This window comes from Trachypithecus francoisi, unplaced genomic scaffold (genome assembly GCF_009764315.1).
Source record: "Trachypithecus francoisi isolate TF-2019V2 unplaced genomic scaffold, Tfra_2.0 Lachesis_group15, whole genome shotgun sequence".
NCBI lineage: Eukaryota > Metazoa > Chordata > Mammalia > Primates > Cercopithecidae > Trachypithecus > Trachypithecus francoisi.
In genome coordinates this window covers 78,456,347-78,471,579 of record NW_022681460.1, presented here as the reverse complement: position 1 = coordinate 78,471,579, position 15,233 = coordinate 78,456,347, and the positions used below count along the sequence as shown (strand labels likewise).

Below are 15,233 nucleotides of genomic sequence, written 5' to 3'. Positions count from 1 at the left end.
TTGCTTCTGAATTTTAACTAATGCCTAGTAATTATGTCTGTTTACTCACAGGGGAGGGTTCTAGCTCTCACAATTGTAGACAATTAGAAACAATTACAGCACGTGAAATGATTTGATTAAATGTATAGAAATAGATTCAAGAAGAAAAATTATAATAATTCACAATTACCATTCTTATAGAAAAACCCAGATAACCCTCTACAGACATGTTAAATCTCTAGATATGTACAAAAAATAGAAAATCATGTAAATGCAATTAAGTAGTCTCTGTCCCCAAACCCCAGATGTTTACACTCTAACAAGAGACCTCATTTATTATCACCATTTAGTGCCACGTACTGGCAGAGAAAGAAATCATTTCCCAAATGGAGAGAGGGAAGTGCTTCATTCCAACCCAATCCAGGACTTGTCTCTGGGATTGTCCTCTGTCATCAAAAGTCCCTCCATCCAATAGCAGGTCCCAGAAATGTGATTTACCATGTGCCCGTGTACAAAGGAACACCGTCCAGTCGCTGAAAGTACTGTGGTAGAATAGAGAAGAGATATTGATTGTTTAGTGGAAGGGGGAGTTACTAAACCATATAATCTCAACAAAATGATAGGTAGAGTATGGTCCCAGCTGTATTTAACATGTGCACATGCAGCCGGGAGAATGGCCGAAAGGATTTTCCTCAGGGTTGTGCAATTCGGAGTCATTTTTCTCCTTTTCTCCCACTCTCTTTTAGTAGATATTTGGTGCGCTAGTGCTATGTGAGTAAACAGGTCTCCTGTTAGAAGAGGGCCCGCAAGGGTAACAGTGTTGCTCTCTGTCCCCCATGCCGCCCCTAGGGGAAGTGGACTGTAAAGAGATTGGAGACTGTGCCCCAGCACCTGGAGCCCCGTCCACAGACCTGTGCCTCCCGGCCCTGGATTACCTCAGGCGCTGCTCTCAGGTAGGGGAATGGTCCAGCTGGGCTCTGGGCCTGGAAACCTGCCTTGGAAGATGCTCCCAAAACACGCGTGGGGGTCTTTTGCTGAAGCCCAAGAGAGACACTTTGCCATCTGAGGAGATTGGGGCACAGATGTGGAGTATACGTTTTTGTCCCTCCTCTTTCCATGAAGGAAAGAAAATAATGGAAACATACTAGAACATGCAATTGGATGCCGAGGTCTCTGAAACTTCTCCCTCACACTCAGAGGCCCAGACTACCAGAATTTTTATATTTGCGTGAGGTTTTAGGGGAAGGGGTCACGAAGTCACAGGAAGTCTTCCTGAGGGCACCAAAAAGTGGAGAGCAGGGGTGCAAGCAGTGAAGAGGGACATTAATAAAAGAAAGACATGTTCAGTCAAGATCATCTAGTAGAGGTGGGCAGATCACCTGAGGTCAGGAGTTCAAGAACAGCCTGGACAACATGGTGAAATCCCGTCTCTACTAAAAATACAAAAATCAGCCGGGCGTGGTGGCATGCGCCTGTAATCCCAGCTACTGGGGAGGCTGAGGCAGGAGAATTGCTTCAACCCGGCAGGTGGAGGTTGCGGTGAACTGAGATCATGCCATTGCACTCTGGTCTGGGTGACAGAGCAAGACTCCCTCTCAAAAAAAAATTTTTAAACCTAGTAAAGAGACAGAATACAACAGCACTGTCATAGTGAGCAGTGACCGTCATTGTGTCCATCCTTCTCTGCCTGACACCATGCCCCCTCCCTGAAGCCATTTCTCTCTAAGCTTCAGTGACACCCCTCTGTCAATACTTTCTCACCTGTTTTCTCAGGTGGTGTCCCTGGGCCTCTTTGGGGATCTATGTACAACCTCTTCCTGGGTGATAGCATTGAGCCCATGGCTTTAGAAGGGACACAGCCCTGGCTTCTACATCCAGCTGCCTCCCCCAGGCCCCATATAATATGACCCCTGCCCGGCTCTCTTTCCACCCTCACATCCTCCCCTCTCACTCACAGTGCTACAGCCACGCTGAGCTTCTGCCCTCCCCCAAATACACCTGCTCACTGCTGCGCAGGGCCATCTCTGCTTCCTCCACTGGGACTCTCCCCGGATTCTAAGTGCCACTCTTTATCTCCCAGATCTCATCTGACATGTCACCTCCTCAGAGTGCAGAGCTAGAGGATCTGCCAACTTCTGCCAAGATTCCCCCTGTGTGGTAACTTTTTTTTCTTGGCAGAGTCTTGCTCTGTCGCCCAGGCTGGAGTGCAGTGGCACGATCTCGGCTCACTACAATCTCTGCCCTCACAAGCGATTCTCCTGCCTCAGCCTCCCAAGTAGCTGGGATTACAGGCATGCAACACCACATCCAGCTAATTTTTGTATCTTTAGTAGAGATGAGGTTTCGCCATGTTGTCCAGGCTGGTCTCGAACTCCAGATCAAAAGTGATCCCCTGGCCTCAGCCTCCCAAAGTGCTGGCATTACAGGTGTGAGCCACCATGCCCAACCTTCACTATTTCTAGTACCACCTGTTTAGTTTTTCCTGTAGCATTTATGTCTAAAATTTAATTACTTGTGAAAGGACTGTAGTTGGTGAGACCCACCAGGACAGGAATTTTGTCTGTTTGCTCATAGTCCTGGTTCCTTGAACAATGTGGGCATGGCAGGATTCTAATTCATGAAGACATAAGGGTCTTTGGAAGTCTGTCCCAGTAACAGAGAGCTCAGGGGTGCCTGGGCGCTAGTCCCAAGACGGGAATAAAGAGCCCAGGCCACTCTGCTGGCTCTGCTTCTGAGACCTTCCCGTCTCCCTCCTGGCCCCGCCTCCTTCATTTCTCCAACTGCTCTTGCCCCTGTGTTTCCTCAGAGGTTGAGTCAAGGGACGGAGAAATCAGAGTCTGGTATCTCATTTGCCTGTGGACTGTCTTCTCAGTGATCCCCACAGAACACTTTTTCCCATGGGCAAAAATTCTTGACATGTTTCATGGTTCCCTCGGTAGGTTTATAAACATCTATAAAACTCATATGTAATTAAAATACTGAATAATTATCCATAGGATCCTTTTTCCCTCTACTTTTTTGTTGCCATTGAATGCTATTTCATCTGCTTCATGGGATAAATGCCTCTTTTTAAGCTACCTTTATAAATCCAAATCACGAATAATCAAATTTTCAATGTCTAGTTTCCCATCTCCCTTTAGTACTAGTGTATAATTTCATTATTCTTTAAAACCCACAATGCAGCTTTTTCCAATATATAATTGCCGTTTTTTTTCTTTTTAAATTTAGTTATTGGCCAAAATCTACAAAATGCCCTTGAAGCCAATATTCCTTAGTGGGAGACTTGCCAGCTTGCCTCGAAGACTTCAGGAACAGTCAGCCAGCAGTGAGGATGGAATTGAATCAGTCCTGTCTGATTTTGATGATGACACCGGTAAGTTAATTGATTGGACTAAACTAGGTTATTTGCCGTGTTCATATTCCCAGAAGCTTAAGTCATAAATGAAGTACCTTAAGCTTCTGGGAATTGTCTTAGTCCATTTTGTGCTTCTATAAGAGAATACTTGAGAGTAATAAATAACGGATTTATTTCTTACAGTTCTGGGGCTGAGAAGCCAAAAGTTGAGGGACTTGCCTCTGATGAGGGCCCTCTTGCTGTGTCATCCCACAGAGGAAGGGCAAGAGAGCACTCAAGGAGTTCAGGGTGGTGGGGAGAGGAAGGGGGGCCAAACTCATGCTTTGATCAGGAACCCACTCCCAAGATATTAACTCACGTTCCTAACAATATTAATCCATTCATGAGGACAGAGCCCTCATGACCTAATCACCTAATTACCATAATCACCGTTGCATTATGGATAAAGTTTCCAACACATGAATTTTAGGGGACACATTCAAACCATAGCATCCCATTCTGGTCCCCAAAATTCAGGTTCTTCTCACAGGCAGAATACATTAATTCCATCCCAATAGTCCCAAAGCCTTAGCTTGTTTCAGCACCAACTCAAGAGTCTCATGTAAATCAGGTACAGTTGAGGCTAAAGACATGATTCATTCCAAAGCAAATTCCTCTCCAGCTGTGGGCCTGTGAAATTAACAAATTGCATGTTTCCACCAAATACAATGGTAGGAAGGCATAGGATAGACATTCACATTCTGAAGGGGGAGAAATAGGCAAGACAGGAGTAACATGCCCCAGGTAGGCCCAAAAACAACAGAGCAGACATTAAATTGTAAGACTCCGAAATAATCTTTTACTGCACTTTCCATGAACATGTGAACTTTGGGGGAAATATTCAAACCGTAGCATAGATCATAAGAATGATCATCTACTTTTGTGGTTATTTTTTGTAATTCTGTCACAAGAAGTCTGCTTAAAGTTTCCATGGACTTTCCAAAAACATCACTTTACAATGGATGCCTCTATACCCATCCTTTTAAAATGGATTCCTCTGTCTAAAACTAGTGCAGATTTGCAGATTCCACTTAAGTAGTTTCTCTCAATTCTCTTGAGTTTAGCAAATTGGAATGAAGTTCCATTGGTGCCTGGGTATTTAAATTGACTGGTAATTGTCTTTTAGTATCTTTTAGAAAACAAATCATTATATAATTACTTCCTTCAGGACTATTTGGCTAGAGACTGGGGAAGTGAAGCCATTACTAAAGAGAGAATCTATTTGTGACTGACTGTTGACGCTGAAGGTTCATGAAAGGAATGATTTTAAAGAATTTGTTTCACATTAGGTCCCATGTGATCTCCTGTGAATCAGAGTTCAAACTAGTAACTGTGGATCATTTTCAGATGGATTAACTCATGCTCATGCCTTCTGTCTTCTGTCTCAGAAGACCCTGTCCTGTTCTACATCTAGAATTGGATATCATACCCTCACATGGGTCTAATTTCTGGGTATAGGTTATTTCAAACTCTTTTATAAAAGGACTTTTGAGGGGAAGGTTTTTTGTTTTGTTTTATTTTGGTGTTACAGATTTTGTGGGGGTGGCCAAGAGATTTAAGAGTTTTGATGGAGATTATAAACAACAAAATCTCACAAGTTCAGATTAGTTGTGAGGAGTAATTATAGGAAAGAATATCTAATATAGAGAACAATTAAAGTATTGGAAGTTGGCTAGATATTGCCTAATAGAGGTTTCAGTTTAATGATTAGATAAGAACAATTTTTAGCATTTAAACCTCAAACCCAGATAATTATAAGCAGAAGCTTATGTTGTTTATACATTCTTTAAAACAGTTTTAAATGGTTGTGTCTGTAATGGCGAGCATTCTCTTTCCCATTTGTGCAAATCTTTGATTTTTTTTTCTAGGAACCCCATCTTCTAAGGGATACAGTTCAGTCCAGCACCTAAGTTTTCTACATAATCAATGTATCAAGGACTTTAAAATTATCGTTATGTAGACATAGTAAATCAGAACAAAAATCAGTAACAGCTTTAAATTCAGTTTATAAAATTAAACAATCCTCAACATTGATACATTCTCAGATATTATTCCTCTGGTTTTCAAAGGCAAATAGTTAAATTTTTCCCCTTATGGAAATGTCAAACATATGCAAAACTTGTATATTTTGAATATACAAAATACATACATATACAGATATACATATGTAGAATATACAGAACTAAACAGAATAATATAATGGACTTATCACGCAGCTTCAACTACTATCAATTTATGGCTAATCTTGGATCATATATATCTTTACTCTCTCTTCCTCTTTCTCCATATTTTAAGGCAAATCCTCAACATAGCATTTCATCTGTAGATGTTTCAGTGTGTGTTCTTTAAAGATAACAAACATAAGCACGACACCACTACACACCTCAAAATCAACCATGATTTATAGTACATTAGAGGTACCAGGGACTGGAGTGAGTAAGAAAGGAGATTAACTGTTTAATAGCTCCGGGGTTTCTGTTTGAGATGAAAACGTTTTGGAAACAGTGATAGTTGCACAACATTGTTGTCATGAATGCCACTGAATTATACTCATAGAAATGGCTAAAATGGCTTTTTCTGCTCTACATATTTACCACAATAAAATCATTTTTTAAAAAATGATAGATGAAGGTGATAGAACTGGATGGATATCTTGTTTGTTATCGTCAGCTCCCAAGAAACCTGACAGCCATTTCAACGTAGTAGAATTTCCTTACCCTATCACCTTTTTATTAAAGGGGAAGAAGGAGGAAATGTGAGTATTTTTCCCTTTGTTTTTGTCAGAACACATAAATCATCATCTGTTCATGTCTATGGCCACTGAAGGCTAACACGCTGGGTGATGGCTCACATCTGTATAGCACTTGGCAGTTTACATACAATGTTTAATTGGATCTTAGGATGATTATTCATTGTGTCTAACTGGATTTCATACAGGTCTGCTTTTTGGTTTCCAGGTCTGATAGAAGTCTGGATAATCCTGCTGGAGCAGCTGACAGCGGCTGTGTCCAATTGTCCACGGCAGCACCAACCACCGACTTTGGATTTACTCTTTGAGCTGTTGAGAGATGTGACCAAAACACCAGGTAAATATTTCTATGTCCGTCTTTTGGAGGAGTGGTTATATGTATAACTCTTTTCACTAGGGTATTTCTGCAGGTGTCTGCCTGTTTTCACTGTTTCCTAGACTTAGTACAAAGCTTCACATGTAAGAGGTGCTCAATAAATGTTTGTTGAATGGTAGTGATGTTTAAGATATGGCCCGTGTATTGTTTACATATCTTCCTAGAAGTCTGGTTACAAGTATTGTGTGGTGGCCAGTTAGTTGGATGTGCAGGAGCTCCACGTTAATCAGATCAAGGCTATGGTATCAGTGTCTCCATGAGCCATTTGGCTTTGCTGTGTTCCATGGTCACAGCCTTCCTTTGAGGCAGGATCTCACAGTCACATACTCTTGGGCCCTGGGCTGTTGGTTGGGCTTACTGGGTCTTGCAGTAATATAAACAAACCACTTGCAACTATATGCAGTATTAAGGTAGCAACACCCCGTTTGTGTAAAGGTCGTAGGTGATTAGATTTGGAAAAAGACATTTAGTGCTCGCCTAGTACAAGGCCCCTGAGAGTATAAGAAAAGAATGACTTTTAGGAATTTATTTCTTGTTGTGAATTAATCAATTTCAGTATATACATTTATTCATCCCAATTTCTCAAGGTAAAAAAAAAAACTTTTTTATAGAAATTTAAGTATTTTACTAACAATCAGACCCTAAATGAAGCCACTTTCATACTAAGAGGTCTGCACTCACTATAATGAAGACTAGATAATTGATACTGTTTCAAAATCTATAGCAAAGTTTGTATTATTTAACAAAAAAACCATACATACTCCCACATGTTAAAAAGTCAAAAGCCTTCCATCAAAGAGTAAGTAGGTATTTTATGGAATTGCAAACTACTATTTCTAAATCTGTTTTACTCATCAGTACCATTTTCTGCTTTCACATTTATTGCCACTAAATGTGTGTGAAGAGCATTTAATCCACTTCTGTTCCCAGGAGCCTGTCATCTAAGGAAATTATCAATAATAAAGACAAAATTATATATATAAGATGTTTGCTGAAACATCTTGAATACCAAAAAATTATGAACACACCCTAATTGGGAAGCGGTTAATTGTGGTAAATATTCTGTAGGCATTAAAATTAATATTTGTGAATAATATTTAATGATGTGAATAATTACTTACAAAGCATTATATTAAAATGCACATACTATGGAGTGCAGCCTCAACTATGAAATTTTATGCAATTATAAATACAAACACACATGCATTCAAAAAGTCCTAAAAGGAAATACATCAAAATGTGATTATCTCTAGATGAGTTTTTTCTTTTGTATTCTCATGTAATTTACATATTTATTATAAAATGGATGCTTTGCTTTTGTCATCATAACTTCAAAAACTAATCAACATTTCCATGATGTTGAACAAAGAAGCACAATGATTTTCATTATAGCATAGTCTATAAAACAAAAAATTAGAAATACCTTAAATGTTCATCAGTAAGGAAATGGATAAGTAAACTGCTGTATGTAAATACAACAGAAATAGTATGTGGCAATAAAAATGAGGAATATCCAAATTTGCTGACAAAGAATAATCTCTTACACTTTTGGGGTTTTCTTTGAAATGGAGGTCTTGCCCAGGCTGGAGGAGGGGATGTGATCATAGCTTACCGCAGTCTCAAATTCCTGGGCTCGAGCGATCCTTCCATCTCAGCCTCCCAGGTTGCCGAGGCTACCAGCACTCCACAATGCCCAGCTAATTTTTTTTTTCTTTTAGGAGAAGGGATTTCACAATGTTACCCAAGCTAGTCTTAAACTACTGGGCTTAATTAAGCAATCTTCATGACTCAGCCTGCAGAGTAGGTGAGATTACAGGCGTGCACTACTGTGGCCAGCTCTAACACTATTATTAAGTAAAAAAAAAAAATGAGTATGCAGACCAAAGTTTACATTATCTCATTTATATAAAATAAAAATAAACTCTGTATTTCCCCATGTAGTTAGATATCATAAACATATGATTTCAAAGGGTATTTTCTTATACACACATGTGTATTTGTGTGTTTACATTTGGGTCCTAGGAGTTGAGCAGGTGATATTTTAGCTTTACCAGCAATATTTGAATGTTTTAGGAGTATATTCACATATTGCTCACATAACTAAAACCCTGCAGAAACAAAAAGGAAAAATGCCACTGAAGACCATATATCCCCCCATCAGCAGTAAATTCTTTTTCCCTGCACTTTCTCAGCAAATGTAGGGATCCTTCAAAAGAGAGCAACAATGCCAGGTGGAGGCAAAGAGCTTCCCTTTTATTACAGGTTGTTGCTATGCTGACTTTTCTTTTTCAGGACCAGGGTTTGGTATCTATGCAGTGGTTCACCTCCTACTTCCTGTGATGTCCCTTTGGCTCCGCCGTAGCCATAAAGACCATTCCTACTGGGATGTGGCCTCTGCCAATTTCAAGCACGCTATTGGTCTGTCCTGTGAGCTGGTGGTGGAGCACATTCAAAGCTTTCTACATTCAGGTATCTGAAGTGCCAGAGCAGTTCATTCTGGGTATTTCTTTGGTAGACAGCACCGTCAGCTAAAACGGCATAGTAAATACCTAATGCAAATACTAATGCAGGGTTTTTTGTCCTGGGAATTATTAAAATAGAACAACATGGTCAGTGCCAGCCTTCTAATAGATTTTCAAAGAGAAAATTCATACCCATGTGTCTTCTACAAAATTTTCAAATCGAATGCTCAAAATATATGTGTGGTGGAAAACAAAGTGCCTAATAAGAGGTCTGGGGTACCTGTGCATTAGGAGAAGGGAGGCAAATTCAAGTATATAATGAATAAAAAAGAAGCAATATCCCTGTAGCCTGTGGGGGGTTAGGGGTTATATCCTGTCACCCTGCTTCATCTGGGGAGGCTAAATGGAGGAGGCAGCGTTTTAGAAAAGGCTTCCACTGTGGGCAAGAAGTAGCTTAACAGGCTAGGGATGAAGAGAAATTTCTTAATATTGATGGCACTTTGTAAAGGCTGTGAAAGTGTAGGATGGACAGTATGCTGAAGTCAGCAGATGGAGAGGGACCTAGAGGCAGGGAATGTGTTCACTGTGGTTCCAGTGGAGCCACATGTGTGAAGATCTGGGTGTCCGGGAGCAGAAGAATCATTGCTGCTACCCGCAGAGCTTATAACTCGAAGGACTGGTATATCATGGTATAAGGGAAGAGGTCCCCTTGCTGGAGAGGACAGAGAAACTAAGGAGGATGTTGACCCCAGGGGAGAGTAACTAACAAAGCTAATAAAAGAAACTGTGTCTCTATCAAGTTTAGCAAGGACAGTTTACCCTGCAAAAAAAGAACACGAATTGCAAAAGAAAACAAGTGAGTTTTTCTACATGTAGGTGGTAACTGGTAACCATATCCCTAAGGGTAGCCACATGTCCCTGGCCAGGTTATTGCTTTGCACAGTGTGAGACTCTGATATAGCAACACATAAAAGTGAACTGCATATTTCATTTTTATTTCTCTAGAAGTGGATGAAACACGCTGAAATTGAGTAAAAATCCAAGAAAATTATTGTTTTACTGGGTTTTTTTGGGGGTAGGGGGGTTGGAGGAGGATATGGCCATTTTTCTCATTGTTCTATTTCTTTTTCCCAGATATTTGCTTATCATTCAGACTTTCCTCTGTTGCTGTAGATGGCCATTTCAATCTATCCCTTTACACTAGACCTGTGTGAAACTGTGATTTTGCTGTTTCCCATAGACATCAGGTATGAGAGTATGATCAATACCATGCTGAAGGACCTCTTCGAGCTGCTGGTCGCCTGTGTGGCCAAGCCCACTGAAACCATCTCCAGAGTGGGCTGCTCCTGTATTAGGTGAGAAAAAGCTTTCCTGACTCTCCACAAAGCTGGAGTTATTTAAAAATCTAAGGAAATTAAATTGTCTTTGTGGTAGGAATCGGCTTTTTGGATTGCTTTCTGTAAGTAGACTTTTATAATTAAAAATGACTATGTGCTAATAATTCTTCATTTCAGTGTTCAGTCAGCAAATGTGTATTGTGTAAGACATTATACAAAGTATTCTGGTTCAGTTTCTCAAAAGAAGACATACAAAAGGCAAACAGGTATATGGAAAGGTGCCCAGCATCAGTGATCATAAGAGAAATGCAAATTGAATGTACAATGAGATGTCATCTCATGCCGGCTAAAATAGCTTATCCAAAAGACAGGTAATAACAAATACTGGAGAGGATGTGGAGAAAAGGGAACCCTCGTACACTGTTGGTGGGAATGTAAATTAGTACAACCACTATGGAGAACAGTTTGGAGTCTCCTCAAACTAAAAATAGAGCTATCATATGATCAGCAATCCCACTGCTGGGTATATACTCAAAATAAAGGAAAATAATTATATTGAAGAGATAGCTGCACTCCCATGTTCACAATAGTCAAAATTTGGAAGCAACCTAAGTGTCAGTATTAGTCCATTTTCATGTGCTGCTGATAAAGACACACCCAAGACTGGGAAGAAAACAGGTTTAATGGACTTACAGTTCCACGTGGCTGGGTAGGCCTCACAATCATGGTGAAAGGCAAGGAGGAGCAAGTCACATCTTACATGGATGGTGGCAGGCAGAGAGCTTGCTCAGGGCCACAGGGTACCCAGACATTTGGCCAAACATTATTGTGGGTATGTTTCTGGATGAGAAGAACATTTGAATTGGTGGAGAGAGCAAAGCAGATGGCCCTCCGTAATGTGGGTGGGCCTTGTCCAATCAGTTGAAGACCTGAATAGAACAAAAAGGCCAAGTAAGAGGGTACTTTGCCTGCCTGAAATGTTTGAGCTGGAACATCAGTCTTCTCCTGCCCCTGGACTGTACTTACATCTCCCACTTCTCAGGCTTTCAGACTTGGACTGAACTATACCCCTGGCTCAGAGAAAACTCGTTATAACCATCAGATCTCATGAGACTTATTCCCTGTAACAGCATGGGAAAGACCCGGCCCCACAATTCAGTTACCTCTCACTGGGTTCCTCTCACAACACATGGGAATTCAAGATGAGAGTTGGTGGGGACACAGCCAAACCATATCTGTGTCCATCAACAGATGAATGCATAAAGGAAATGTGATACATACACACAATGGAGTACTATTCAGCCATAAAAAAAAATGGGATTCTCAGCACTTTGGGAGGCCAAGGGGGGCAGATCACAAGGTCAGGAGTTCGAGACTAGCTTGGCCAATATGGTGAAACCCTGTCTCTACTAAAAAGACAAAAATTAGCTGGGTGTGGTGGCAGGCACCTGTAGTCCCAGCTACTTAGGAGACTGAGGCAGGAGAATCGCTTGAACCTGGGAGGCAGAGGTTGCAGTAAGACGAGGTGGCACCACTGCACTCCAGCCTGGGCGACAGAGCGAGATTCCGTCTCAAAAAAAGTGGGGGGGATTCTGTCATTTACAACAACATAGAGGGAACTAGAGGTTATTATGCTAAGTGAAATAAGCCAGGCACATGGGAGAGCAAGTCACATGAAAAATGGTGACAGTGAAGCAAGGACCTCTTTGTAGCAGTGACACTGGTCACCTCCTCTAAGGTGGACAGGCATGGGGGAGGAGGGGACTTTCCAAGCAGAAGAACAAAATAGCATTGAGATTAGAGTTGTAAGTGACAATAAGAGTTTGGGGTTTGGTTTTGCTTGTTAGTTGTAGAGGAGTGATGGAAAATGGAACTAGAATCCAAAAATCACTACAGAATATATACAGTCTTGCATACAAGTCTACGCTTAATGATTGGCCTATTTGTAGAGGGGATCCGTTGATATTTCTCTATTAAAATCGTTTAGGAAGTAGTATTTTGACAATGGAATACTGGATGGTTGAGACAGGGAGACTTGGCAGGGAGCTGCAGAATAAACCTATGCATGAGTCCATATGGCCTAAATTTTGTGGCAACAAAATGGAATTCAAGACTTCTTTGTGGCCGGGTGCGGTGGCCCACACCTGTAATCCCAACATTTTGGGAGGCCAAGGTGGCTGGATCACCTGAGGTTGGGAGTTCAAGACCAGCCTGACCAACATGGAGAAACCCCGTCTCTACTAAAAATACAAAATTAGCCAGGCGTGGAGGCGCATGCCTGTAATGCCAGCTACTCAGGAGGCTGAGACAGGAGAATTGCTTGTACCCGGGAGGTGGAGGTTGCAGTGAGCCAAGATCATGCCGTTGCACTCCAGCCTGGGCAACAAGAGCAAAACTCCGTCTCAAAAAAAAAAAAAAAAAAAAACAACAACAACTTGTTTCTTTTGGCAGATACGTCCTTGTGACAGCGGGCCCTGTGTTCACTGAGGAGATGTGGAGGCTTGCCTGCTGTGCCCTGCAAGATGCATTCTCTGCCACACTCAAGCCAGTGAAGGTACATCACTGGGAGGAAGCCCTCCCTGGAGCAGTTCTAACCGTCTTTAGCTCCTGATCCCTTATCATGTTGGGCACATGAGTTCTGCCTCCTCTGAGCAGGTAGCCTCACTTTAGATCTTGCAGAGGGTGAGAAAGATGTCGCTGGGTCAGTACTTTTATCTCAGACACAATAACGATCTCAGATCCAAGACTGGGCCTAGCCCATGAACCAGGATGCACTCAGTGAGCATGTGCTATTCCTCCCCAGGACCTGCTGGGCTGCTTCCACAGCGGCACAGAGAGCTTCAGCGGGGAAGGCTGCCAGGTGCGGGTGGCAGCCCCATCCACCTCCCCAAGTGCCGAGGCCGAGTACTGGCGCATCCGAGCCATGGCCCAGCAGGTAAGGGCAGGGGCTTTTGATCTCAGGGCCTCTAGTAACTTGAAATGCATGTTAGGAGACCTTCCTTCAAGGTCTTGCATCACCAAATTGCCTTTCATTCCCTGAGGGACATACACTTTGTTGCTCCCAACTCTTGCCAGTACCATTCTTTGCCAGGAATGACATGAACCCAATCAACAGCATTACCTCCTGTCCATCATCTCTTGCTTGTTGCATCCTCCAGTGCCCAGATCAAATAGAATCATTGTCCTTTATACGTAACTTGCTTGAGCTATCTGTAAGTATTTGCTTAACTATTATTAACTGCTAGACTATGAGTGCCTAACAATGGCAAACTTATTTGGGCTTTTTTCTTATATCTTTCATTCACAACACAGAACTTAACATTTAAAAGTTGCTTAATACATTTGAGTTGAATATAGCATTAAAATTCAAGTGTATTCACTCATGCAGGAATCATCATATACCAATGGCTTTTTCTTCTTGAGACACGTGTAAGAAGTCACAAAATTTGACTGTCAGCTCCTGAGGAGCAGAGAACACATTCTCTATATTTACCTTGGTATTTTTACAGCAAGGCCTAGAGAAAATGTTTAGTATGTCTTTGTTGAATCAATAGGTTACTGAATCACAGAAATATCAGAAGAATACAGTAGTATCACAAACTACAGATATGCCCTAAGCTCCTAAGTGACATGGCAGTCTGCCTCTAGGAAACCCTAGATGTGACTCTCAGCAGCAGTCCAGCTAAATGCCATCCCCAAATCCATATATAATCATAACCATGCCATTCATAGTAGTGAAAAATGGAAATGGACTAAATTCCCAACAACTATTGACTGGCTAAATATTCCATCATATAATAGCAACAGACATGTCTGAATTGGGTCTTCATATGAAGAAACTATTTTGCATATGCATATGTATGCATGGTATGTATTTAAAATATTAAACAAGTTTTACAAATGTAATTGAACTGTCACATTTGAGTTAAATTTGAAGAAATGAATTGGAGGTTATGCTCAAAAGGCAAGGCCCCTTTTCTCTACCAGATCTGTTTAAATTCTTAATAAAATTTTCTCTTAGCACACTGATAATCTGGGATCCCCTGATTACCCATGTAAAGAACTCAGTCAGTTGAGAAGTTTCTTAGCCAGGTCTGGCTTCTTTGGGGCTTTTCCCAGCTATCCTGAGGTAGTGGGACAAGAACCTTCTACCTTCGGTTTCTCACATCTCTGTTGAGCACAGGCCTAACATCTGGGACTTGATGATTCTGCTGGTTCTGAAGGAAGGCACCATGTCCCACTGAAGCCTCCATGGCCAGTCTGCAAAAGTTGGAAAAGAAAGGTTGTAAGGCTGCAACGAAGAGCCACTTCTAGCAGCATGGCAATTGTGGCTGCTACAGCAATGGTGTAGCTAGAAGTGAGAACAGAGAAACCAAGAAGGTGACCCTCCAAAGGGATAGCTTCTCTAAATACGCAGTTGTTACATCTGGCTAAAGCATTTGCACTCGTGCCTGCAGTGGTCTCTGCAACCCTGTCCAATCATACAACAAGAATATGAAAAAGTCAATGGAATCTTCTGAAATAGATCATTAATGGAGAAGAACAGCAAGAACTGTTTAGTGAATTGTTCACTTCTTTTTCTGTTTTGTTGTTTTGTTTTTTGTTGTTGTTTTTAAGACTTGCTCTGTTGCCCAGGCTGAAGTGCAAGGTGTGATCTCAGCTCACAGCAACCTCTACCTCCAGGTTCAAGTGATTTTCCTACCTCAGCCTCCAGAGTAGCTGGGATTACAGGTGTGCACCACCACACCCCACTAATTTTTGCAGTTTTAGCAGAGATGGGGTTTCGCCTTGTTGGCCAGGCTGGTTCTCAAACTCCTGACCTCAAGTGATCCATCTGCCTCAACCTCCCAAAGTGCTGGGATTATAGGCATGAGCCACCACAACTGGACAATCTTTCACTTCTTAATACTTCTCTATTTCTTCCTCAATCCCAAAT

The 15,233-nt window shown here is 41.6% G+C and overlaps 1 protein-coding gene across 1 annotated transcript in view; it reads left to right on the top strand.

The window, feature by feature from the left end:
* Positions 1-15,233, top strand: part of ARFGEF3 (ARFGEF family member 3) — a 202,376-nt gene that overhangs the window by 169,003 nt on the left and 18,140 nt on the right. The window contains exons 25-31 of the mRNA XM_033235321.1: positions 829-932; positions 3,208-3,352; positions 6,331-6,459; positions 8,791-8,967; positions 10,201-10,315; positions 12,749-12,851; positions 13,101-13,232. Of these exons, the coding sequence (XP_033091212.1) occupies positions 829-932; positions 3,208-3,352; positions 6,331-6,459; positions 8,791-8,967; positions 10,201-10,315; positions 12,749-12,851; positions 13,101-13,232 (905 nt within the window). The remainder of the gene's footprint in view (positions 1-828; positions 933-3,207; positions 3,353-6,330; positions 6,460-8,790; positions 8,968-10,200; positions 10,316-12,748; positions 12,852-13,100; positions 13,233-15,233) is intronic.